The 26,567-nt window shown below is 41.5% G+C and overlaps 2 protein-coding genes across 2 annotated transcripts in view; one reads left to right on the forward strand and one right to left on the reverse strand.

The window, feature by feature from the left end:
- Positions 1 to 16,587, forward strand: part of LOC135113408 (uncharacterized) — a 32,825-nt gene extending 16,238 nt beyond the window's left edge. The window contains exons 11-23 of the mRNA XM_064028669.1: positions 4,797 to 5,019; positions 5,712 to 5,821; positions 6,646 to 6,762; positions 9,543 to 9,613; positions 9,766 to 9,994; positions 10,766 to 10,915; positions 11,467 to 11,635; positions 11,992 to 12,121; positions 12,840 to 12,949; positions 13,235 to 13,332; positions 13,813 to 13,963; positions 14,698 to 14,769; positions 16,018 to 16,587. Coding sequence (XP_063884739.1) covers positions 4,797 to 5,019; positions 5,712 to 5,821; positions 6,646 to 6,762; positions 9,543 to 9,613; positions 9,766 to 9,994; positions 10,766 to 10,915; positions 11,467 to 11,635; positions 11,992 to 12,121; positions 12,840 to 12,949; positions 13,235 to 13,332; positions 13,813 to 13,963; positions 14,698 to 14,769; positions 16,018 to 16,109 — 1,722 coding nt within the window. The 3' untranslated portion in view covers positions 16,110 to 16,587. The remainder of the gene's footprint in view (positions 1 to 4,796; positions 5,020 to 5,711; positions 5,822 to 6,645; positions 6,763 to 9,542; positions 9,614 to 9,765; positions 9,995 to 10,765; positions 10,916 to 11,466; positions 11,636 to 11,991; positions 12,122 to 12,839; positions 12,950 to 13,234; positions 13,333 to 13,812; positions 13,964 to 14,697; positions 14,770 to 16,017) is intronic.
- A 263-nt stretch (positions 16,588 to 16,850) lies between these two features.
- The window catches only part of LOC135113498 (cysteine-rich protein 1-like), an 18,531-nt gene continuing 8,814 nt past the window's right edge, over positions 16,851 to 26,567 (reverse strand). Inside the window, exons 2-3 of the mRNA XM_064028742.1 lie at positions 20,341 to 20,493; positions 16,851 to 18,372 (exon numbers count right to left, since the gene is read on the reverse strand). Coding sequence (XP_063884812.1) covers positions 18,335 to 18,372; positions 20,341 to 20,493 — 191 coding nt within the window. The 3' untranslated portion in view covers positions 16,851 to 18,334. The remainder of the gene's footprint in view (positions 18,373 to 20,340; positions 20,494 to 26,567) is intronic.

Consider the following 26,567-nt stretch of genomic DNA (forward strand, 5'->3'; position numbering starts at 1 on the left):
ACCTAATAACACACACCATTCACTCAAAATTCAAAATTATCATGGCGACTCCTACACCAGCCTCAATGTCTCCATCTGGTGAGGGGACCACAAATATCCCCAGGTCGGACTAGTCTTCTGGTATTGACCCTGAGCGTCTTGACACCCACCTCAACTTTTCTTCATTAACTTCTGCAACATTCGCGTTCTAAGATCTAATTTTCAATCTGTAGAACATCACCCCTCCTCTACTAAATTTCATCTTCTTTTCCTCACTGAAACATAGGTTTCTGAGGCAAAGGATAGTACCCCCCTTTTCTGTTCCCTCCTACTTTCTCTATCTTCATTTTCAATCCAAAGCTGGATGATGCGTCTATGTGAGCAATGAATTAACCTTCTCTCGTGCTCACGCTCTTGAATCTTTTGAGTTTTCCATTTAGCTATGACTACTTATCACTCTCAAACTAAATTTATCTGTGCTGTACACCTCTCACCTAACTCCTCTGACTATAAGAAATTCTTTGACTTCTTAACTTCCAAAGTGGAGCACATTCTCTCTTCCCTTTTGCAGAGATCTCCATCCTTGGAGACTTCAATGTTCACCATCAGCTTTGGCTTTCTTCTCCCTTCACTGACCATTCTGGTGAACTAGCCTTCAACTTTGCTATCCTTCACGATCTAGAGCAATTGGTGCAACATCTTACTCGTATTCCTGACCGTCTTGGAGATACGCCCAACATCCTTGATCTTTTCCTAACCTCTAATTCTTCTGCTTATGCGGTTACCCTCTCTTCTCAGTTGGGCTTCTCCGATCACAATCTCATATCCGTATCTTGTTCTATTGCTCCAATCCCTCCTCAGGATCCCCTAAGCGGAGGTGCCTAGTTGCGGGGGGATCTGAGGATGTATTTTGCTGATTTACCTTGGAATGACTACTTTTTCCGTGTCAGAGACCCATCTCTGTGTGCACATAACAGAGGTTATAGTGTCTGGTATAGAGGCATACATTCCTCATTCTTTTTCTTGACTTAAACCTTCCAAACCTTGGTTTAACACAGCCTGTTCTCGTGCTATGCACGATAAAGAGGTGGCCCACAAAAGGTACTTGAACTTTTCATCACCAGAATCTCATGCACTTTATATTTCTGCTCGGAACTATGCCAAGTCTGTTCTCCAACTAGCCAAAAACTCCTTCATTAACAGAAAGCGTCAAAATTTTTTAAGATCTAACTCCGCTCGTGACTTCTGGCACCTAGCCAAAAACATCTCCAATAACTTTGCTTCTTCTTTCCATCCATTATTTCAACCAGATGGCACCACTGCTATCACATCTATCTCTAAAGCTGAATTCTTCGCTCAAACCTTTGCTAAAAACTCTACCTTGGACAATTCAGGGCTCATTCCTCCCTTTCCTCCACCCTCTTGACTACTTCATACTACCTATTAACATTCTTCACAATGATGTTTTCCACGCCCTCGCTGGCCTAAATCCTCAGAAGGCTTATGGGCCTGATGGGGTCCCTCCTATTGTTCTCTGAAACTGCGCCTCGGTGTTTGCACCTTGCCTTTCAACTCTGTCAACATGTACCTTTCCTTCTTACTGGAAGTTTGCCTATATTCAGCCTGTTCCTTGAAAGGGTGACTGTTCTAATCCCTCAGACTGCCGTCCTATTGCTTAAATTTCCTGCTTATCTAAAGTTTTTGAATCTATCGTCAACAGGAAGATTCTTAAACATCTATCACTTCACAACCTTCTATCTGATCACCAGTATGAGTTCTGTCAATGCCGCTCTACTGGTGACCTTCTGGCTTTCCTTAATGAGTCTTGGTCATCCTCTTTTAGAGATTTTGGTGAAACTTTTGCTGTTGCCTTAGCCATATGAAAAAACTTTTGATAGAGTCTGGCACAAAGCTTTGATTTCCAAACTAATCTCCTATGGCTCCTATCCTTCTCTCTGTAATTTCATCTTAAATTTCCTTTCTGGCCGTTCTATTGCTGCTGTGGTAGATGGTCACTATTCTTCTCCTAAATATATTAATAGTGGTGTTCCTCAGGGTTCTGTCCTGTCACCCACTTTCTTCTTATTATTCATCAATGATCTCCTAAACCAATCTTCTTGTCCTATTCATTCCTACGCTGATGATACCACCCTGCACTTTTCCACGTTTTTTCATAGACATCCTACCCTTCAGGAAGTAAACAGTTCTTGCAGGGAAGCCACATAACACCTGACTTCTGATCTCTTTAAAATTTCTGATTGGGGCAGAGCAAACTTAGTATTGTTTATTGCCTCAATAACTCAATTCCTCCATCTATCAACTCGACCCAACCTTCCGGACAACTATCCCGTCTTCTTCAACTCTCCCTCCTCTACACTGAACATCCTCTGTCTGTTCTTTACTTATAATCTAAACCGGAAATTTCACATCTTATCTCTAGCTAAAACAGCTTCTATGAAGTTAGGTGCTCTGAGACGTCTCTACCAGTTTTTCTCACCCTCCCCAGCTACTAACTCTGTACAGGGGCCTTATTCGTCTATGTATGGTGTATGCTTCACATGTCTGGGGGGGGTTCCACTTATACGGCTGTTCTAGACACGGTGGAATCAAAAAACTTTTCGTCTCATCAGGTGGCAAATGCAGTTTAATATCAACAAGTGCAAAGTACTTAGCGTAGGTAGAAAAAAATACACAGTAGATACACAATAAACAACAAAACTCTGGTAGGTTCAGGGTACGAAAAAGATTTAGGAGTTATAGTTAGCTCTGAACAACATCTAGAAAATCAATGCAGAGAGGACAGAAACAGGGCAAATAGGATATTAGGATTCATTTTTAGAAATGTTAAAAGTAGAAGGCCTGAAGTAGTATTACTTATATTTGGCTTTGGTCAGACCTTATCTAGACTACGCTGTGCAGTTCTGGTCCCTACATTGCAGGAAAGATATAAGTCTATTAGAATCAGTACAAAGGCGAATGACTAAAAGGATACAGGGGACAAGGAGTATTCCTTACGAGGCGAGTTTGAAGCTGTTAAATTTACATTCTTTAGAGAGACGTAGGTTGAGGGGACCTGATAGAAGTCTTTAGGTGGTATAAGGGTTATAATAAGGGGGACGTTAGCAAAATTCTTTGGATCAGTAACCAGGACAGAACAAGAAATAACGAGTTCAAGCTTGAAAAATTTAAGTTTAAGAAAAAAGATAGGAAGAAATTGGTTCTCAAATAGAGTGGTAGGTGAATGGAACGGACTCAGTAATCATGTTGTTAGTGCTAAGACATTAGGGAGCCTTAAGAGAAGATTGATGGGTTTATGGATGAGGATGATGGTGGAAATAGGTAGGTATATTTCATACAGGGACTGCCACGTGTAAGTCTGGTCGCTTCTTGTAGGTTCCCTTATTTTTCATGTTCTTTATGTTCTTAATTCCTCTTCTTTAACAGACTGTCTTCAGCCTCTTTCTCACCACCGCAATGGTGCATCTCTTGCTATCTTCATGGTAATTGCTCTTCTGATCTTGCTAACTGCATGCCTCCCCTCCTCCCGCGGCCTCGCTGCACAAGACTTTTCTTTCTCTCACCCCTATTCTGTCCACCTCTCTAACGCAAGAGTTAACCAGTATTCACAATCATTCATCCCTTTTTCTGGTAAACTCTGGAACTCCCTGCCTGCTTCTATATTTCCACCTTCCTACGACTTGAATTCCTTCAAGAGGGAGGTTTCAAGACACTTATCCTTCAATTTTTGACTACCGCTTCGGACCCTTTTCGGCATTTCAGTGGGCTCTTTTTCTATTGGATTTTTGTTGCTCTTGGCCGATGTCCCTCCTACATAAAACACACACACACACACACACACACGGTCTTCCTACCGTCCGGTAACCTCGTCCTTTGACTTTTATCACAACAACTATGGCGGACTTGAAGAAAGGTTTTCCAGCGATGCTGGTGACATACTAACGTTTAATTGAACTTGTGAAGGAGTGAAAGAAAAAAAAAGTGAATAAAAAAGGCGTTTGTGGAGAGGAGAGTGGGCGGCAGGGCAGAGAAAGTTGAATGTCGCAAACAAACTGGTGCGACAGTTTGCTTCGGCGGACGAGGAAGAAAACAGGCAGTGGATGCGACTCGCTTAAAGTTGTATCAAGTTGTCTCGTTTGTTGGGGCACTGCGGTGAAGTGTGCCTGTGTGCCTTTCTTAAAGTCTTAATATCTGAAGAATTCACTTACCATAAAGTTGGCAAGTTTCTCACCATTTCAGTGAGGGTAACCTCAGCATTCTCCATCTTATTTTTCTCTCTTGACTGGATGTGTTATTTGTCACTTTCTTAGTTTGCATGCAAAAGAACAATCAAAACAATGTCTAGATCTGCTCAGCTGGTTCTTCCACGTGTAAACTGGTAATTTTCACTTTTTAATAATCTCCCACTCGCAGAGCCTTCATTCATAGGTAATAAACAAAAATTTTCCAGGCATTTTTATGATTTAAGACCTAATGTTATAAATAACACATGTTAAAAGATGGGAACACAACCCAGGGCCATTTCGAATCTTTCCCGAATGATCCGGGCAACAACGCAGCGTTCGATGGTGGGGTACGCTCACGTTTTATTGTTGTAGGAAGGTCGACGGTACAAGCACTAGTGTGATGGCCGCTTGATGGGTGTGACTGAGGAAGGCGCGGAAGTCTGAGTGGATTGAAGAAGGCTGATATGCTGTGGCGATCCTTAATGAACGCAGTCGAATGTTCTCTGCATTTCTCTCTTCTTACGCACCCTGCATCACATTCCGCCTCACCTTTCTCTTTCTTCAACCCGGCAGGAGGATGTAGTGCAGGAGGGCGAGATGGAGGGCACCACGCTACCCATACGATTGGACGCAACTGTGTACTACAACAACGACACCAACAAGGTCAGCTACCGCGACACCGTCAACCTCCTCCACATGCAGACGTCCTTCCAGGAGTACGACTTCAACCCCTTCCACGTTGGCGAGTGCATGGACCACATCACGGGCAGAACCTGGCTGAAGATTACCTTTGAGGGTGAGTCCGTGTTGTGGGGGATGTGATGGTGGTTTGGGGTGTGTGTGTGTGTGTGTGTGTGTGTGTGTGTGTGTGTGTGTGTGTGTGTGTGTGTGTGTGTGTGTGTGTGTGTGTGTGTGTGTGTGTGTGTGTGTATGAGAGAGAGAGAGAGAGAGAGAGAGAGAGAGAGAGAGAGAGAGAGAGAGAGAGAGAGAGAGAGAGAGAGAGAGAGAGAGAGAGAGAGAGAGAGAGAAGGGGGGGACTCTAGGAAAGGAAAAAAAAAAAAGGAAAGGAATAAAAAAAAGTCAGCCAGTTTAGTTTCGGAGGTGTGTAACAGTGCAAGGGATGGACGCAATAGGACCATGTGAGACGGGTAATGTCCCTTCCTTCCCTTACTTGCAACACTTTTCTCATCTCCTGACTCTCACCACTGCCTCGTCCTCACCATCCTCACGCCTTCTTCCCTCTGACCTCTTGGTCCTTCTTCACGTCTTCTCCAATGAACTCGTACCTTTTCCGTTCCCTCTCTACTTTCTTCACTAAATTCACTCTTTTCATCTCTCTCTCTTCTTTCCATTAAACTCATTCGTCCTTCCTTCCCTTTACCATAAAATTCACACCTCTTCCTCCCCTCCATTCTTTTCTCCACTAAACTCATGCATTCTTCCCTCCTTCCTTCCACGATGCTAAACCTGCTTCCCTCCCTCCCTCAGGTGACTGGATGCACGGCGCCTCGCAGATGCCAGGCGAGTTCAAAACACAGCTAATAGACTATGTGGCGACAAAGACCAAGTCCTCCTACGTTAGGTTCCCGGAGGTGCAGGTACGTAAGGAAGAAGTGGAGGGGCACGAGCACGGGATTGGTAGGTATGACTAGGAACGAATGGGATGAATAAGAAAGTGGAGGCGAGAAATTGATGCGTAGGACATGTGATTTGATATGGGAAGAGGGAGTGCAGCTTCATCTTTCATAATTTTTTTTCCCTCCAACTCCTCATCCCCTTCTCATCATCCCCAATCAGCAACAGAGGAAAGAACAGAAAAAATATCCCCATTCCCGTCTATATCTCTCCTCACTTTTTCAATTTTCTTCGGTTGGCTCATTTCATCCCACTCCTTCCCTATTCATCATCTTTCCTCAGTCATTTCCGTGTCACACTACCATTCCTTCCTTATTCGTTCTCTTCCTTCTGTCACCTCTTCCTTTTCACCTTCACCCATCCCTTTCATGTTACTATGAAAAAAAAAAAAAAAATATCTATCTACTTCCTTCACTCCCTATCCCGCTAATCTTTTTTTCAATCATTCCTCCCCTGATCGATTACTTCCCTTCAGAAACTAATCTCTTCTCATTCCCATCCATTCCCACCACCCACTTCGTTCCTTCTTCCATCGTTCTAATGGACTACCTACACCCGTCTTAATAGCGCCATATGACCTAGTTGTTGCGGTGCCATACCCTCAAATCACCCAGTCATCCGTTTTCTTACTCTTGTGAATTCCTCCATCTTATCTTCCCGCTTCCTACCACCCATCTCGTCCCCTCGTCCGTCCAGCTCCCCACCTTTACCTCTCATCTACGCCATTTCATCACGCAACCACTGCAGTGTCTCACATCTAACTGTTCGATTACCCTCCTCCCCAAAGTTGGACCACGACATGAGTGACTTCGTGTACGCTACGATGTTGCTGCTGGAGCCCGCCCCTTACCTGCTACAGTTCCACAAGCTTCAGGACCGAGTGCCTACAACCAGCGAGACTCAGGTAACCATTGCTGTCTCTCGTTTGCTAGTCTGTCTGTCTCTCTTTTTTTTTTTTTTCCACGTGCAAAGGAGACTGGCTAGTGGTTATGAAAGAATGTAAGAAAAAAAGTTCACTCAGTGCGCAATTGCCGTAAAAGAGTTTGAATGTTAGCTTGCCTAGTGCCTTAATTCTCTTCCTTCGTTTTCATCTATGCGTGTCTACCTGTTTGAATGTCCGTTATCTTAATCAGTCCTCCTTCCTTCTCTTCTCTTTCCTCCCTCTGTCTATCGTGTCTATCGGTCTGCTCGTCTTATTCTCTTTTCTCCATCCTTATGTTTGCCTGTCTGTCTGTCTGTTTGTCCGTCCCATTCTCTTTTCTCCAGTTTAACTTTTAACAGTTTTCCTTTTATTTGCGTACCTGAGGCAGAGCAAAGGCCTCATGTCTTCTCATGTATCTGCTTTCTCCAGGGTTGGAAAAAACCCTGGTTTAAAAAACCCAGCCCACTTTTTTTTGGGAGGGGGATTATTATTTTTTTGTTGTTTTATTGTTTTTTGGCGGGTTATTTATTTATTTTTTGTTATTCTTCATATTTATATGTAATCAGTTATACAAAAGCAGGAAGGGGGTCCCAGAGTTTGCCAGAAAAAGGGATGTATGATTGAGAATAATGGTTAACTCTTGCACTAGAGAGGTGGACAGAATAGGGGTGAAATAAAGAAGAAAGTGTTGTGCAGCGAGGCCACAGGAGGAGGGGAGGCATGTAGTTAGCAAGTTCAGAAGAGCAGTTAGCATGAAAATAGCGGCAGAAGACAGCAAAATATACAACATTGCGGCGATAAGAGGGAGAGGCTGAAGACATTTACTTAGAGTTAATAATGAAATGAAATGAAGAGCGGTATGAATGGAACCTCCCCTCTCCATACATGTGAAGCATACCCCCATACATATACAGATAAGGCTCCTGTACAGAGTTACCAGGGTGGTGGGTGAGAAAAGCTGCCGGAGATGACTCAAAACACCCAACTTCATAGAAGCTGTTTTAGCCAGAGATGAGATGTGGAGTTTCCAGTTTAGATTATAAGTAAAGGACAGACCGAGAATGTTTTGTATAGGAGAGGGGAACAGTTGAGTGTCAGTGAAGAAGAGGGGATAGTTGTCTGGAAAGTTGTGTCGAGTTGACAGATGGAGGAATTGAGTTATTGAGGCATTGAACAATACTAAAGTTGCTCTGCCCTAATCAGAAATTTCAGAGAGATCAAAAGTCAGGCGTTATGTGGCTTCCCTGCGAGAACTGATTACTTCCTGAAGGGTTGGACGTCTATGAAAAGACGTGGAAAATTGCAGGGTGGTATCATCAGCATAGGAGTGGATAGGACAAGAAGTTTGGTTTACAAGATCATTGATGAATAACAGGTAGAGAGTGGGTGACACGACAGAATCCTGAACAGTGTTAATATATTTAGAAGAACAGTGACCGCCTACCACAGCAGCAATAGAATGGTCAGACAGGAAACTTGAGATAAAGTTACACAGAGAAGGATAGAAGCCGTAGGAGAGCAGTCTGGAAATGAAAGCTTTGTGCCAGACTCCGATAAAAACTTTTGATATGCCTAAACCAGCAGCAAAAGTTTCACCAAAATCCCTAAAAGAGGATGACCAAGATTCAGTAAGGAAACCCAGATCATCATCAATAGAGCGGTCTTGACGGAACCCATACTGGCGATCAGATAGAAGGTTGTGAAGTGACAGATATTTAAGAATCTTCCAGTTGAGGATAGATTCAAAACTTTAGATAGGTAGGAAATTAAAGCAATAGGAAGATAGTTTGAGGGATTAGAACAGTCACCCTTTTTAAGAATAGGCTGAATGTAGGCAAACTTCGAGCAAGAAGTAAAGGGAGATGTTGATTGTTAGAGTTGAAAGAGTTTGACTAGGTAAGGAGCAAGCAAAGAGGCACAGTTTCGGAGAACAATAGGAGGGACTCCATCAGGTCCATGAGCCTTCCGAGGGTTTAGGGCAGCGAGGACATGGAAAACATCATTGCGAAAGATTTTAATGGCTAACATGAAGTAGCTGGAGGGTGGAGGAGAGGGAGGAACAAGCCCTGAATCATCCACGGTAGAGTTTTTAGCAAAAGGTTTGAGCAGAGTTCAGTTTTAGAAATAGATGAGATGGCAGTGGTGCCATCAGGTTGAAATAAAGGAGGGAAAGATGAAGAAGCAAAGTTATTAGAGATGTTTTTAGCTAGGTGCCAGAAGTCACGAGGGGAGTTATATCTTGAAAGACTGACACTTTCTGTTAATTAAGAACAGACACTTGTTTAGGTCATGCTGAGACAGGTTGGTATGGTTGGGCAAAGCCTTTGTTAACTTGTACCTTACTGGAAATGAACGGGTCAGGCTTGACTACTTATACATTTTTTTTATGTATTCGTACATATATAGACCATATTTATCTATGATAAAGAACTAAATTTTGATATGTAATATAAAAAAAGCCCACTTAGGATTTTTTTTTTTTTAATGCTAACTCTGACTTTCTCCCATCGTCCCCTCCTCCTTTCTAACCGTCCGTCTGTCTGTCTGTCTGTCTGTGTCTTTCTCTCATTCCCTGCATTGCTTCCCTTTCTCCAATACCACTTTTATTTTTATAGTTGATGCATGCACGAGGCAGAACAAGGGTTACGAGCTAAAATAAATAAATAAATAAATCCATTTAATTTAGCTCTGTACTTACAAGGATTCTCTGTAGACTTCCTAGACTTTTCTCTGTGACGCCTCTCCTACCTCCTCCCTCACAGATCCAAGTAAAGATGCATGAAGAAGAAAATTGTGCCTACACTTGTCTCAGCTATGAAAAGTTCGTCTGCAAGTGAGTATCGGTCTCGTCTCGTCTTGAACTTGTTTTTCTCACTCTCGTTCCTCTCTCGTGGCACCACGAATGACAATAATTAATTGTTCGTCCCCCCCTTTCTCTCTCTCTCTCTCTCTCTCTCTCTCTCTCTCTCTTTCAAAAACCCCAAGATCTTTCTACAAATGCAAGGGAGACGGCAAAACCTGCTACGTGAGTAACTACAAGAACCCTGTCGGCCACGACTTAAACATGAAGGCGTGCCCCCACTACAGCAAGTCGCTCGTCACCGATAGCAAGGCGGTGCAGGAAATGAACGCCGTGGTCGAGGCGACACTGGCGTTTTCTATCATGACGGAAAACTTTACTATCGAGCTGGAATACAAGGATCATGATGGGGTGGTAAGTACATGGTGTGTGTGTGTGTGTGTGTGTGTGTGTGTGTGTGTGTGTGTGTGTGTGTGTGTGTGTGTGTGTGTGTGTGTGTGTGTGTGTGTGTGTGTGTGTGTGTGTGTCCTAATGTCTAGAAGCGCTATCGCCAAAGTGCGCCACCTAATTTTCCTAGATAATACGTGTTCTTAAATGTGTGCCTTTTAATAGACATGCAGTACATTGACTAAAGGGTCGGTGCGCCGTCAAAGTACAAGATGTATCTTTAATGCACCACTAACCAACAAGGCAGTACTTCAAGGCGGGAAAATGTCCGTAGGGTAATGAAAGTGTTCCTTTCTAGAAGATACAGGACTGATAGAATGAAAAGAGAGAGACACAGGATGCGTCATATTCTTTAGAAAATAAGGTCAAAGCTTTCAAATTTAATACATTCATCAGAGAAGCGAAGAGTAAGAGGATCATAAGAAATGTAAGGGTGGTGTAGATAGCAACCATCTGGATACGGCTACAAGTAAAGGGCTCAAGCGTGATAAAGTTAGATATAATGAAGAGATAGGAAGAAATTGGTTCATAAATACAGTAGTAGATGACTGCAATAGATTTTACTAATCAGATTGTTCGTGCCGAGTCAGCAGCTAGGGAACACCAGAAGATTTGATAGATTTATGGATAGTGATGATTGGTGGTTATAGGTATGCATATTTCACACAGGGAAAGAGACGTGTTGGACTACTGGTTTTTCCCAGCTTCTCTCATGTTCTGCTATTTCCATTCCCTCAGGTCCAGAAAGGGAAGTACCGCGCACTGTTCGAGACGGAGGAGCTCAACGGTGACGACCCCGCGTTTGTCGACTTTGTGCGAGACGACTTCTCCGTGCTTAAGAAACGATACAAGCTAGCTGCCAAATTCACTGACCTCAGGATAACCAAGGTAAGAGAGAGAGAGAGAGAGAGAGAGAGAGAGAGAGAGAGAGAGAGAGAGAGAGAGAGAGAGAGAGAGAGAGAGAGAGAGAGAGAGAGAGAGAGAGAGAGAGAGAGAGAGAGAGAGAGTTACTTTTATAATTAGTCCTAATATATAAATAAATTATTATTTTTTATTTATTTATTTATTTATTTATTTATTTATTTATTTATTATTTTTTTTTGTCTGCCCATAAAGCAGTTGCTTACTAAGGGCTGTTTGTTTGTTATAAAATTATACTAAGTCTTAACTCAACTGTAAAATGACAAACATAATAAAGTGTTTAAAGTGTTTAAAGTGTTTGAGAGAGAGAGAGAGAGAGAGAGAGAGAGAGAGAGAGAGAGAGAGAGAGAGAGAGAGAGAGAGAGAGAGAGAGAGTACTAATAGTATAGTAATAGTAGTAGTAATAATAATAATAATAATAATAATAATAATAATAATAATAATAATAATAATAATAATAATAATAATAATAATAATAATAATAATAATAATAATAATCCACCACTTCTCCCCAACAGGTGAGCTACGCCACCTGCCTTACCAAGTGCCTGGGTCAGATAAGCTTCGAGTGCGAGAGCTTCTCCTATTGCTACGACTCCGAGGACTGCATGCTGTCTTCCAAAGCAGAGGAGAAGCCCCCGCCAGACGTTGACCTCGTTTCGCAGCATGATTGTGTCGTTGTTGGCCGTGAGTATTGCAAGAAGTAACGCTTCTGTTTAATTATTATTTTTTCCCAGACAGGTAGATAAAGATCGAGAAGATAAGAAAGACTGACTTAAACAATGATACACAAAGAAGGGGAGCAAGAAGGTAAGAAAGAAAGACTGACAAACAGTGATGCACATCCCTCATGTCCTCATCCTGCTTCTCTCCTTTCCTTATCTCTTACTCTACCTTCCTTCCTTCCTATCCTTTTTCATCCACTTTTTTTCCCTCTTCCCTTACGCTACACACTTATATACAAGTTGAGAAGGGGAGGATTAGCACTGCGGCAAAGCGTAGCACGTACAGACCTTGCCCCCAGCCTCTTATCCCCCTTCCAGGTTCCCATTTGAATGACTACACGCTGCTGGAGGGTTTCGTGTACCTGGGTGACCCTAAGGAAATCCATACCACCCTCACCCCAGAGAGATGCGCTTACTTCTGTGACAACACTACTGACTTCACCTGCAGGTCTGTACGTTCCCGCCCTTGCTACCTCCTGCCTCCTCTGCCTTCCTTCATTCTTCCCCAGCTACGTGACGCCTGCTCTTTTCTCTTCCTTCCTTCCTTCCTTCCTTACTTCTTCCGTGTGTACTTTCCGCCTGCTCTCTTCTTCCTTAGTGCCTAGTGTCATTTCTTCCTCATTCCTTCCCTCTGGCTTCTCTTTTTCCTCACTCCTTCCTTCTCCCATCTTAATCCAACATTTTCCCTTCCTCCTTTCCTTCGCTTTGCCTATGTTACTGTATCTATATTAGTTTATCATTGCCAGCCCTTCTTTTTCTTTCCTTCTCGCTTTCTTTTTTTCTGTCTTCTATCCCTTTTCAACCTCTCACTTTCCGTCCCTTCTTCCCTTTTTGTCCAAGAATTCAGTTTTCATAATTTTCTCCTTTCCTTTCTCTTTATTTTTTTTTTTTCCCTTCCAAGCCTTCACTTCGCTTTTTCCTTCCTTCTCTTCCTCCCTCCCTTCCCTTTGTCCAAGTATCCAGAGTTACCATCATTTTCTATTTTCCTTTTTCCTATTTTCTTTCTCCCTTCCAAGCCTTCACGTCGCTTTTTCCCTCCTCACGTCCCTCCCCTCGTCATGGCTCCAGATGACCCTGTTCTTCCGGCGCCTCAGAGCACCCGATAAGTCATTCCTTGCCTCGTGTCTCTCCTTCCCGTTACCCTTCCCTGCCCTTTCTGTCCTCAGGTCCTTCGACTTCTGTCTGGACTCTCTCAAGTGCAGCCTGTACGACCATCACACGGCCGACGCCCCCGACACCATGTTCAACAGCAGCAAGGACTGCATGCACTTCTCCCGTACGTACACACGCACGCACGCATGCACGCACACACACACACTATTTATTTATTTATTTTTTTTTTGGAGGGGGTAGGGAGATGAGGAGGAGCAAGCGATAATTAAGTTTGCTCATTCTTTTGTTATCTTTTGCAGTTCTTAGCAAGCCTCTCTCATATACACGTTAAAAATACATCTGTTATTACTAAAATAAATCATGTACACACTTTAAACGCTCTCTCTCTCTCTCTCTCTCTCTCTCTCTCTCTCTCTCTCTCTCTCTCTCTCTCTCTCTCTCTCTCCAGGTAACGCCCTCGTGGACTTCACCAAGCACGCCAACCAGAAGATTGATGGCTCGAGGGACAGGTACATCAAGGACACCTCGCCTGCTGCTTGTGCCCAGGTGCGTGTGTGTGTGTGTGTGTGTGTGTGTGTGTGTGTGTGTGTGTGTGTGTGTGTGTGTGTGTGTGTGTGTGTGTGTGTGTGTGTGTGTGCAAATACTATTAATACTAAATGGGATAAACTGGAATTCAGGTAAAAAAGATACATACAAAATTGGAGTAAAAATATTGGAAAAAAAAAAAAAAATACGGGTGACAACAGGAAGCCAAATTCAACCGATATAAAAACAATGAATGAGAGGGTAAAATATGCACGTGTGGTAATCACTTTAATTAGAAACGAACGTGTGGTATGAAAGTAAGAGTTAGAAAATGAACGTGTGGTAATGAAAGTCAGTTAGAAATGAATCTGTGACAATGAAAGTGAGTTATAAATGGATGTGTGATAATGAATAAAAAAAAAAAAAAAAAAAAAAAAAAAGGCGAACGAGTGGTGATGAACGTAAAAGGTCTAACATGAAGCTCGTGGGGCTGGCTGACAGGTGTGTGAGGACGACCCAGACTTCGGGTGTAACGGGTTCGACTTCTGCAACGAGCAAGAGTCAGGGGGCATAACGTGCTTCCTCACCCAGGACCACTACTCGGACGAAGGCACCCACATCAGCGACTCCCTCACCTGCGATCACTACTCACGTGCGTGCCTCCCACAAACGCTTTGCTCTCACCGTGACTATTTTCAAAGTCCGCAGACATCATTATCCAGGGTCTCAAGAGTGCTTTGCTTGTTAATAATGTAGAAATTTCGTTAATATGTCACTAGAACCGTAAAAACACAAAAAAATCCGTGTGACTTCAACTAGAACCTTTTGAAAGTAGTCGTGGTGCGGCGCAGATGCCTTTCAGAATGCAGTCCTTAGTTGTATTGGCAGTATTATATAATTTTTCTCATCCAACTGTAGCGAATGAAATTATTTATTATCATTCTGCTGAGTAACACTGCACATTACCGTCGCAATTATTACCGTGTTCTGAGAATGAGTAATAAGGTTGCAAAGTAAGTGGTAAGTTATTCGAGCTTATAAGGAGAGACAAAACTTAATAGCAACGATAATGACGCATAGAAGAATTAAATTACTTTACTTACCAGAAAAAAACAAAACTATATATATATATATATATATATATATATATATATATATATATATATATATATATATATATATATATATATATATATATATATATATATATATATATATATATATATATAATCTAATTGAGAAATTGCGTTTAATAATATATATTTACCACTGTATCTTGACAAAATAGTCGAGCTCATTGCATATTGTTCTTGAGTACCTTTTATCATCGTATTATATATTCTAAATGTGAATGTTTTGTAGCTCTATGAATCTTTCCTCTTGCAGGGGACTATTACGAGGGGCAGGACAGGAATAGCTACGCCCACAACAAGAATACGAACTATATCTATGGACCAGGTGAGTAACTAGGAGTGTGGTATGGAGTGCAGTGTGGAGGAACCAGTGCTGTATGAAATACAAGGTGTAACGCGAGTTTCTGCAAATACTGAAAGAGGTGAATGAACGTGTAATTCTAAGTAGAAAATGTTCCATACACATGAATTTTAAAGCTTTGTTTACCCGCGAGAGGAGTTAAAAATGTGTGGGACGCGCGGGTGTGCTCTGCGTGTAGCTATGAGGTGACGGACAGATGGTTGCATTGTCGCAGCCTCCGTGTTGTCACTTGGTCAAATTACGAATGGTTTAATCTTATTTTTTGCAGGATGTGGAATATTACAGCATCTTATAACAAGACAAATGGTATTAAAAAAATACATGTAATTTACCGATAATTATTACACAACATTACTGCGGTGATTAAAAGTACTCCTTTAAAATGGTACATGGCATCATCGAAATGAGGGAGGAGGGGGGGAGCAGGTGATGCCACGTAACATTTTAAAGGAGTACTTTTAATCACCGCAATAATGTTGTGTAATGCTTATCGGTAAATTAAATGTTTTTTAATACTATTTGTCTTGTTATAAGATACAGTAATATTCCACAGTCTGCAAAAAATATTAAACCATTCGTAATTTGACTAAGTGGCAACACGGAGGTTGCAACAATGCAACCGTCTGTCCGTCACCTCATAGCTACACGCAGAACACACCCGCGAGTCCCACTCATTTTCCACTCCTCTAACGGGTAAACAAAGCCTTAATATGCACATGTGTATAAAACATTTTCTACTTAGAATTACACGTTCTTTCGCCTCTTTCAGTATTCGCAGAAACTCGCGTTACACCCTGTATATGAAAAATCGTTGAATAAGTGGGCGAGTTAGACAGTGAAAGAGGCTGTAAAGTACATGGAACAGAGTGGCTGACAGAGTGTGAAAGAGTGAGGCATTAAGGAAGACTGAAGTGTATGAGGAATGGTAGTTGGTTAAGCAAATGGTTATGAGAATGCGGAAGCGAGTATGGAAAGGGCCAGTGAGAGTGAATCAGAGTTAAGAGAGGGAGGCAGAGAAACAGAAAAAGATGTGTGACTGAAAGCGTGAATGAGTGAGGAAAAGGACCCAATAACCGCAGGAGTGATGAATATCCACCACACAGAAAAAGGAAGTCACGCACATCACCTTAACCATCCTTCCACCTTGCCTTCAATTCTCTCCCTGTCATCGAATCACCGCTCACTAACCTTCAATCCTTTCTATTCCCGCAGGAGACATGGCGGGGCTGGCTTGCTCCATGCTCGTCATTTCCATCGGTCTCACCTTCGCCGGGGTCTACGCTTACAACAAATACAAGAAGTAAGCACCAACACATGAGCCTCCGCCACTCCGCACCTATCTGAGCGGCGGAGGATTCTAGAGGATAAACAAAGCAGCGTTCGGATCTGCTGAAAGTTCGAAGCCAACACTGACTCGAATGCAACCGCTGAACCTTTGCTTTTTTTTATATATATATATATATATGTATATATATATATATATATATATATATATATATATATATATATATATATATATATATATATATATATATATATATATATATATATATCTTCTTGAGCTGTTAGATTTAAGACACTCTGTAAATATCTTCCACTTAACCGTGTAAAAATCATCCTCTGTGTAATCAAATAATGCGCTAAGTAGCACTGGCTAAAGATCTGATATATAGTAATTATTGCACGAGTAGCTTACAGTACCATACCTAAGAAGCGTTGATCTGGAACATTATATACACGATGTAAGCTTCTATAACTGTTTTAATAAATTAGTATGTAGGATTGCTTGTTTTTTTTATATATCAACAGCTTCATGAGAGAGAGAGAGAGAGAGAGAGAGAGAGAGAGAGAGAGAGAGAGAGAGAGAGAGAGAGAGAGAGAGAGAGAGAGAGAATGTGTGTGTGTGTGTGTGTGTGTGTGTGAAGGGAATTTTCTACCATTAATGTTATTTGTTAAATGTCAAAACCTCACACACACACACACACACACACACACACACACACACACACACACACACAGCAGGGAAACAAATAATCAGTCACAAGTATGCACGCAGTATGTATATTGCAAACTAACACTCCATACCTTAACGTTTGGCGAAGGGAGAACGTTTTGCCGTACAACACAACGTTGGCAAGGTGTGGTAATCCTGCGAGGTCATGTAACGTTTGCAAGGCGTTTTTGAAAGGCTTTTTTTTTTTTTTTTTTTTTTAAGGCACGACGTCTCCTTTCATTGTCACGTAAGGGTACACAGCAAACAACATTGCGTCGATGTTATTCTACAGTACAGTGTTAGTTAAACGTTAATGCACGGTGACGTAGCCCTGCATGGTAAGTTAGTTAGGTATCAACACACTACTGCGAAATAAGACAAGAAGTTCACGCCATATCATAACATTAGTGATGCAACCTTACGTCATATGATATACCGTTACTTTATGATACATTCTGAGGCTACAGGATATATTGCCTACTTAATTACATCCTCATACTGTGAACATTACACTACAACTCAAGACAGTACTCTTAAGCCAGCATACTACGGAAGCACAGTCACGGGCAATAGTCGAGTAGCCTGCCACCCTCACCTCCCCTGTGCCTAGTGCTTGCCCTCACTCCAAATCCCTCAATCTGCCGCAGCATGACGAGTATGTTTGTAATGATTTAAGCGTATCTTACGGAAGCTCCATTTTCTTTTTATCATATACTTTTAAAATGGATATTTTTTTTTTAGTCAAGGAGGACTACTTAGGTTTGTTTAAAAGAATTGCTGTATAAAGGTGCAAATATAAATAAATTCAAGGGATGAGGTCAGAGAGTGAGATGTTCAGCAAAGGAGCAAAGGATGGTGATTGGGACGTGGTACAGTAATAATTATTCCCTCATGCAACTTTTCTCTTAGAGATTTTTGTCACTGACAAATTCACCCATTAACATATTTCCCTCTGGATATCATCTCCCCCTAGATTGTTTCATAGCACTGTATTAAGATGGCAAAACACTGACTGAAACCATAGCTCATAATCGTTTTAGTTAGGAAGATAATAGTTAAGTTAAGGAGGCCAAGGATTTATCTGGATGGGGGGGGGGGCGCTGTCCAGAAGGGAAAATATCTAAGAGGGGATCAGTCCGGGAGGCTACGGTCTGTTTGGGGAAGGAAAGGATCATGAAAGAGAAATGTCCTACACTTGATGGGGGCATATTATTTAAGGATCAGCCATGACCATAAGTTACTCTACAACACTAAAAGTCTCCATCACAACATAGTAAGATGCTCACCTACAAACACCAGACCTTCGGGAAAACAATACAATACACAACTAAAATTTCAAATGAAAAACGTTAAATACTTTATCAAAACGTTAACATTAGTGTACTTGATAGAATACGAAAGATGAAACGTTATACACAACTCATACGGTGTTATAGCGATGGTGGTGGTGATGACAATCGGAATACTTCTTCCTTGTCCACCGTCTTCTGATCAAGTCACGCCCCTCAGCCACCAACCGCTCGTCGCCTTCATTTCCTAGTACTTGAAGCTTTCGGCGCCACCACGGCCGTAACCTGCAGCCTCACGAGGAGTTAGGATAGTGTTATGAGCATATGGTATTCAATGTACGAATTACCAATGTGCACAAATAACTACATGAAAGAATCAAAATGGTAGTAAAGATAGTTTTTATGTTGGAATTATCAATATACACAAATAACTACAATAAATAATTAGAATAGCAGTAAAGATAGTTTTCATGTAGGAGTTATTAATGCCCTGAAAGGAGAAGCTGGAATAATAGCAAAAGTCAGTCTTCATGTACCATTTCTTACTCCTTTCAGCGCCATTGCTTCTTAAACTTATTAGAATGACCTAGTTTGAGTTTGGAGTAAATATTTGAAAGCTACCACTGGCAGTTAAAGTTATTAGTGCCTGTAGTTATATTTTTGCCCATTAAAAATGTCTAGGATTACTTAATTGAAAGAGCAGGTGTCACATTATCCTCATCTGTCCCCGGGTAACTGAAACGAATCGTGTGTATTAGACGGGACTGCACGAAGAACTAAAAGTGTCATGAACATAACAATTTTCATGGATAATAAGTTTTAGTGTACTGAGAGCAGTGAAACCTGTACAGAATGAAAGGGTTTGCAAGAACTGGGCGAGTTAAGGAGTTATAAGATCTTAACATAGTGATTTTTAATGTATTTGAGTAACTACATATGAAAATATAACAAGATAGGAAAGGATTAACTAAAGGGAGGGTATCGTAGAAACTTAATACGGCAAAATGTGGCTAGTGACTAAAAGACTGAAGACCGAGCAGGATTCGAGTGCAAGAGTTCACATGTGTTAGACGAGGACTGAACCACTGAGCCACCGGGGAATGAGTAACGATGGAATGGGTTGATTGTTGTGGACTGCATTGTGTATAAGAAAGCAGAAATGACTATCAAGAATGTGAGTGTGTTAGGTGTGCTCGGGAGGCTACAGCTGGCAGGTGACGTGTGTGTGAGGTGAGAGTAACAGTTGTGAGTGGAGTGATGTGACTGCACGGCAGCTGACATGATAATACCAAGGAAGGTGATGATATAGTTAGACCTCTTCCTTATGTTCTTCCTCTTCCACTACACACTGCGTACTCTCTCTTCCTATTCTTTCAACTTCTCATCTAATTTTCTTCCTACAGGTGCTCTCTTAGACATTACGCATATTATGTTTCACAATTTGCTTCTTTTACTTTTCCCACTCCTCAGATGCTCCTCCACACTAAATACACTGTCTCTTCCTGTTCTATTCCCTCCCTCTTCCTCTTCCCCATTTTCTCTCCCAGCCACACTCCTTCCTTCATTCCCTACACCCCTATATTCCGTCCTAAACACACTAAAAACAACAACCAAGCGGATATTCATGAACAGACAAGCCATAACTATCAGCTGCCTTTAATTCAACAATGCCGCTTTCATAATCTACATACGTCAGCGGAATTACCCGACTGATAATGACACAAGACATTTACTTCACGATAAGACATTCAAAGTATATATAGTACTTGTTGATACCACAGAGGTCAGGACAGGATGAGGGTTCACAGAAGAGGGTGTAAATGCCATTGATGAAGTTTGAGGGAGACACACAGATTGTAGAGGATGTGTAGGGAGGATGATATAGAGGGGATGAAAGGGGGTAGGATGGGGTAGGGTGAGTAGAAGAGAGGTATAGCGGGGGAGTGAGTGGCTGGTTGGACAGTGGCAAGTAGGTGGTGTGGTACGTGATTTGGAACACGAGAAGAACACGAAAAGTAATATATGGAATGAAAGACAATAAACAGAAAATAAGAATAAGATAACGATGAATAAGAAAAGAAAGACACGAAGGATGAGTTTGTATTATTTTTTTATTGGAGAGAAAGTAGAAACAATAAGGAGTGTAAGGAATGACAAAAAGACAATAAACAGAAAAAAAAAAGACGTGCAGAGTAAGGCTGGAAAGGGAGGGGGCAGGTGAAGAAGGGGTAATGAATGTTAGATTTGCCTCACCGCCTGGTCCAAAGAGGGCGCTGTAGCAGGGGTTGTTGCAGTAGGGCTTGCCTTCGTGCTCTGAGTGACCGCCGGGAGTGAGGGTCTTGTTGCACTTCTCGCAGCGTAGACAGCCCGAGTGCCAGTCCTTGCCCAGGGAGGTCTTGCGCTCGGCTGTGGAGAGACAGTGTGTGAGATGTTTTGTTCTCTCGTAAGGACTAATTTTCAAGACCACAGAGATGATTAATCGGTTTCTTGCGGATGTTTTTCTCACCCATAGAGAGAGAGAGAGAGAGAGAGAGAGAGAGAGAGAGAGAGAGAGAGAGAGAGAGAGAGAGAGAGAGAGAGAGAGAGAGACTATGACAGAATTGCAAGAAAATGGAAGATTAACGAACAATAGAGAGAAAGAGAGGGGAAAAAAAAAAGCAAATTGTCAGAGCACACACACACACACACACACACACACACACACACACACAAAGGCGGATGTTGGAATGGTTTCATAAGTCACGTAAGTCACACGCGCCACAGTCCAGGAGAGGCGTGGGTGTGCCTGATGTACATACACTACTCCGTGCTCCGTGTCGGCCAATGAACAGTGGCTAGCTGATGGTGATGATGGTAATGGTGAGAATGACACTATTGTTTTATTTCATTGTTATTATTATCATTATTATTATTATTATTATTATTATTATTATTATTATTATTATTATTATTATTATTATTGCAATTATTATCAGCATTATTATTATCATTACCCACAACAACAACAACAACAACAACAATAACAACAACAACAACAACATCATCATCACCACCACCACCACCACCAAAACCACCACCACCACCACCAACAACAACAACATCAACAACAACACCGACAGCAGGAAGGAGGAGGAGGAGGAGGAGGAGGAGGAGGAGGAGGAGGAGGAGGAGGAGGAGGAGGAGGAGGAGGAGGAGGAGGAGGAGGAGGAAGAGGAGGAGGAGGAGGAGGAGGGAAGAAAAAGAAAAAAAGAGAACAACAACAACAACAACAACAACAACAACTACTACTACTACTACTACTACTACTACTACTTCAAAATGTAAATCAAGTTAACATCCTCTGATATACGATGAAAATATACATCAAGTGAAAATTGCAGTTAATAAAAAAAATAACAAAAAAATGATTACCCGCAGAATATTTATGTTTGTGTTTTGTTGTAAGGAAAGAAAGCCTCGAGTGTGTGTGTGTGTGTGTGCTTGTGCGTGTATGTGTGTGTGTGTGTGTGTATTAAGAATTATGCATGTTCACACCTCCGATGCATTCCTAACCTTAGTTGTCATCGCAGGAAAAAGGTACCACCACCACCACACCACTACTACTACTACTACTACTACTACTACTACGCTGTTATCTATCCAAATAACAAAAAACACGTGCCTCTATCGACCGGATGCCTTGTGTGTTTTTTTATTTTTCCGTCCTGGCTGAGATAAAGGCAGTTATAAATAAGCAGCATAACACAACACGGCCAACGAACTTCTGACTCTATACTGAGGCGATGTGAGGTAAAAAGAGAGAGGGTGTTGCGAGACTTGGCTGGAGACTATATACTGATGATTTGTACTATTGGGAAACTCTAATCTGGTATAAAAAGAATGCATGAATAAAAAAGAATGAAAACCAGTGAATTATTTGACAGTATGAGAAAAATGTTAATCCTCAGGAAAAAAAAAAAAAAGAGAAACGCACACAATTTTGCGTTTTCATCACTCAAGTTTCTACCTGGTAAGAGTCTTTTCAATTGTACGTATACACTCTTATTTGCTGTAGTATATTTGTCACTAAGTTCAATGAATTTCGTCTAGGAATCGAATGAAAATAGTGAAATCTCAGGAACTGCTTTGAATTAAGAGTTCCGCAAAGACCAAGAAGAACTGTGGACGTGATAGGTGGAGGGAACTATGACAGGTGCCGATATTTGTCCGAAATAGTTTATACAATATACCTTTTTCTACGGTAACTGTACATATAAACATATACGAGTTTACACATACAGACATATTTTTATGCTAGCATGTACACATATAAAAACATATTTTATTATTTTCATTTTATCTTATTTTTTTGTAAAGACATTTTTTTTTTCATTAACAATCTTTCGTGTTTTCTTCTCTTTCCACATGAAAAAATTATTCCTTCTCTTTTCTTGTATTTCAATAAATTTTTATTTCTCTATCTACGCAGAAGGAAATTCTATATTTGTGTAAAGAAAATACGTAGATGCACCAACACAACACAAACAAACAAACAAACAAACAAACAAACACACACACACACACACACACACACACACACACACACACACACACACACACACACACACACACCCTCCTTCCCACACGTCTGATTATGACTGGAAGGTGACGTGACTGTGATGTACTGCCAAGTTAACAAACTGACAGATTAACCGATTAACTAACTGATTCATGGACAGAATGATCGATCAGTTAACTGGTTATTTAATTTACTGTATGGATGACACATTGACTGACAACACATCTCACCGGATACATGGAAGAAAAAGACTACAGGATTAACATGACCTGAAAAAAAAAAAAAAAAATGAAGCATAGAAATTTACAAAAGAAATTAAAATGAAAAATAGAGGAAAGCAGTTTTATGGTACTGAAAGACTGAGCTGAAAAAAAAAAAAAAAAAAAAAAAAAAAAAAAACGCATAGATACAGCTGGCAGCCACGTATTTACTGATGACATACGCTCCGTGTCCCAGCACCTGAGAGTCACAATGGATCTGGAAACACACATTATTTTTAATATCATAAGATTCCGAGTGAACGAATTGCAATGGAATGGTGATAGCATTCACTGATTGACCGAAGCAACATCTGTATATATTTTCATCAAGTCTTTAACTGTTAGTGTGAGCACATTTTGCTATTCCATATGAACAACCGTAGAAAAGCTAATACAGACTAAACAGGTACTACATATACTGAAAAGGCTTGAATTACTCGATACTTTTCGGTGCCACAGGTGTCTTTCGGAATTATACTTCAAACTCTACACTAGACCACCTACTGAGCACGAGAATCCACAGCAGTCAAAAGGTTAAACAGCAACAGACACACGAATAACGAGGAACTGAGGAACACCTGAGGATCGAATTCTGTGGAATGTTCTTTGCTTGATGTTCAAATCCACCGCGCCAGCACAAAAAAAAAAAAAAAAAAAGTTTGAGGTTTCAGGTTTAGTCCACAGTGCATGGAAAATGGTGGAATCGCGTTTGTTTTCAGGCTCTTACTTTCAAATGAATGAGATGACATAAGACGACCCTGGTGGTTCTGGTTTCTGGTTCCTCCCCTCTAAATTATCAACAACTTTTTTGTATTAGTCTCTTAAATAGTTCTAGATCAAGAAAAAAAGAGATTTATTTATTTTTTTTGTGTGTATTCATGCAAATAGTTCTTACAGTTGAATGTTAATAAAGAATGACCACAGCGAAAGAGCTAATCTTACGTATATGTCGTGTCCCTCTTGCGCCACGCCTGGACCCTTCCTCTCACAATTCTTTAACACTGACCGTCTTTTCCCGAGACAAACTTACATCATACTGCAACGGGGAAAAATAAAAGAAAAACAACAGAAAAAAAAAAAAACTTACTATACGTATATTTCCCATCAGATATATATGAAAAAACAAAGAAAAGAAGACTAGCAAAAACATCCCACTCCCCCCCCAAAAAAAAAAAATCAATACAAATTTCCTTTCTTTATGTGTTTTACTCTAGTGCTACAGAAAGCAGTCCAGTAAAAAAAAAGATAAATAAATAAATAAAAAAAAAGAAAAAATAGTTCAAAATGCTGCTCTCGTAGAGGAAAGGGAAGAGCGTAACCAAGAGATAAACAAGGAACGCAGGCCACCACTGCAGGCGTCTTTGTAAGCAGATGTCGAGGGTTTCTTTTATAACTGTGCGAACCTGAAAATTAATGTTTCCTTCAAGAATTTTTGGAATGAACGATGAAACGAGTCGTGGATAACGGTGCACCATGCTGGCTGGCTCTCTCTCTCTATCTCTCTCTCTCTCTCTCTCTCTCTGAATTCCTCCTCCAACTACTATTACTAACTTTATTACTGCACTATCTGTACAACTTCTACCATAACAACAGTAACAACAACAACAACTGTTACTTCCACCATCAACACTACTACCACCACCGCCACTACCACAACCCCAAATATTTAATCATCCCTCAGCTAACAAGCCTTACTTCACCAGCTGGCCTCCCTGAACCACCTGATGCACAACACGTCCTTCTCCCCGCAGCCTCCCGCCGCCACCTTCCCAATGTCAAGCGGGCACTAACCCCCTCGCGTGAGGCCAAGAGCGAGGAGGCGGGCACACATGCAGGCAGGCAGGCAGGCAGGCAGGCAGAATGGAGTAAGGCTGGGTGGTGAGGGAGGCTGAGAGGGGGAAGTTGCAGGTAGTGAAAGCTGAGGGCAGAGAGGGTGTGAGTGAGTAAAGTTGAGTGAATATTGGGTTTGGGGTGAGACACGTGCTGGAAGTGGGTTGATTGGGAGTAAGGAGTGGCCAGGCAGGGAAGGAGGTTTAATAGAGGGAGGGAATATAGAGGAAAGGATGGATGAAGACAGGGAGGGAGAGAGGGATGGAGAGAGGTGGGCATGCAAGGAGGCAAGGAGGGAGGAAAGACGGGAGGATGGAAGAGTGTGAGCTTCATGCAGGCTCCCCATCCCCCCTTTCCCCCTCATTAAATAAAGATACTCGCCCTAAATGGAATGGCCGGGAGGTACATTTTGTTTTGTTTTCTTTTTTATATTAAATCTAGAATATACTCTCTTAAGAATTCAAACGTTTTCTTGTTATCGGATGATATTTCAATCTTAACGCAGCCTTAAAGAATATAGTCTCGGGTCTCTTACGTTTATCCATTCAGGGGACATCGACATTATTTCTCTTTACGCAATAGTCATAAAAATATAGTCATAAGAAAAGTGTTCTCATATTTAGTGTATCGCGATGCTACGACTCTTAGAATACCCGATATTTTGGAGGTCTTCTTGAGGAACAACACCTTTCAAAATACTGTGCTGCACATGTGGCGACCGACTGAATGAAAATGAGAAGAGACAAAAGATGAGTACAACGCCTTTATATTAAATCCACTGATAGAAGGTGGTAACGATAACGTAATGAAGACAGAAACAGCAATAAGAGGTACGAGAGAGAGAGAGAGAGAGAGAGAGAGAGAGAGAGAGAGAGAGAGAGAGAGAGAGAGAGAGAGAGAGGAGAGGAGAGAGAGAGAGAGAGAAGAGGTCAAGGCAGTATACTTGGCGTTGCGTGAGGCCCACCATGATCTCACCTGTTCCACCGTCAGGGGTGTATTACTCATCTGGGGATTAGGTCACGAGAGTTGCCGAGCCTCACTGCTTGGCGAGGCAGAAAATGATGCACGGAAGATGAGAAATAAAAAAAAAAGATGAGACATGAAAGTTTTTGCACAGTATGAATGAGGAATTTAAAACAAGATAATTTTCTGCCTTTATTGATGGCTCGTATTCAGCAGTCAGTCAGGAATCGGCGCTTAATCCATTTAGACTTTACCTCCGTAACAGAGAGAGAGAAAGGAACAGCAGCGTGAGTGCATTGTGTGATTGCTCCCTGCCAGATTTTGTTATTCTGTGAAGAACTCTAGTTTTGAAAAAAAAGAAAGGAAGAAAAGAAACAGATTAAATCATTAACCAGTTGGCCACACACCATCACTTGTAGACACGACAAAGGGGACGCCACGCATCCTCTAAGACCAGTGATAAGTTAAAGAAAATAAAACACAAACTCAAAGAAATTCACAGCGCCGGACATACAGCAACTTACAGCGGCTCTACAGTGTTCAGCTCACGGGATAAGCTACCCAATTAACCTGCGAAGAGAGCAAGTCTTTGAAAACAATTACCACAGTGAAAAAAAAAAACATTCACGCTCCTGACACAAAAAAAAAAAAAAAAAACTCGCCTGAAGGAAGGTACGGCAGGTGAAGAAAGGTACAGGTGAGTTTGAGATTTCGTGGCCCAGCGAAGGCAAAACAAGAAGGGGAAGTTGTTAGGAATATACGTATGACATTTCCTAAATCTCTCTCTCTCTCTCTCTCTCTCTCTCTCTCTCTCTCTCTCTCTCTCTCTCTCTCTCTCTCTCTCTCTCTCTCTCTCTCTCTCTCTCCTT

Source organism: Scylla paramamosain, chromosome 2 (genome assembly GCF_035594125.1).
Source record: "Scylla paramamosain isolate STU-SP2022 chromosome 2, ASM3559412v1, whole genome shotgun sequence".
In the NCBI taxonomy this organism is placed as follows: Eukaryota; Metazoa; Arthropoda; class Malacostraca; order Decapoda; family Portunidae; genus Scylla; species Scylla paramamosain.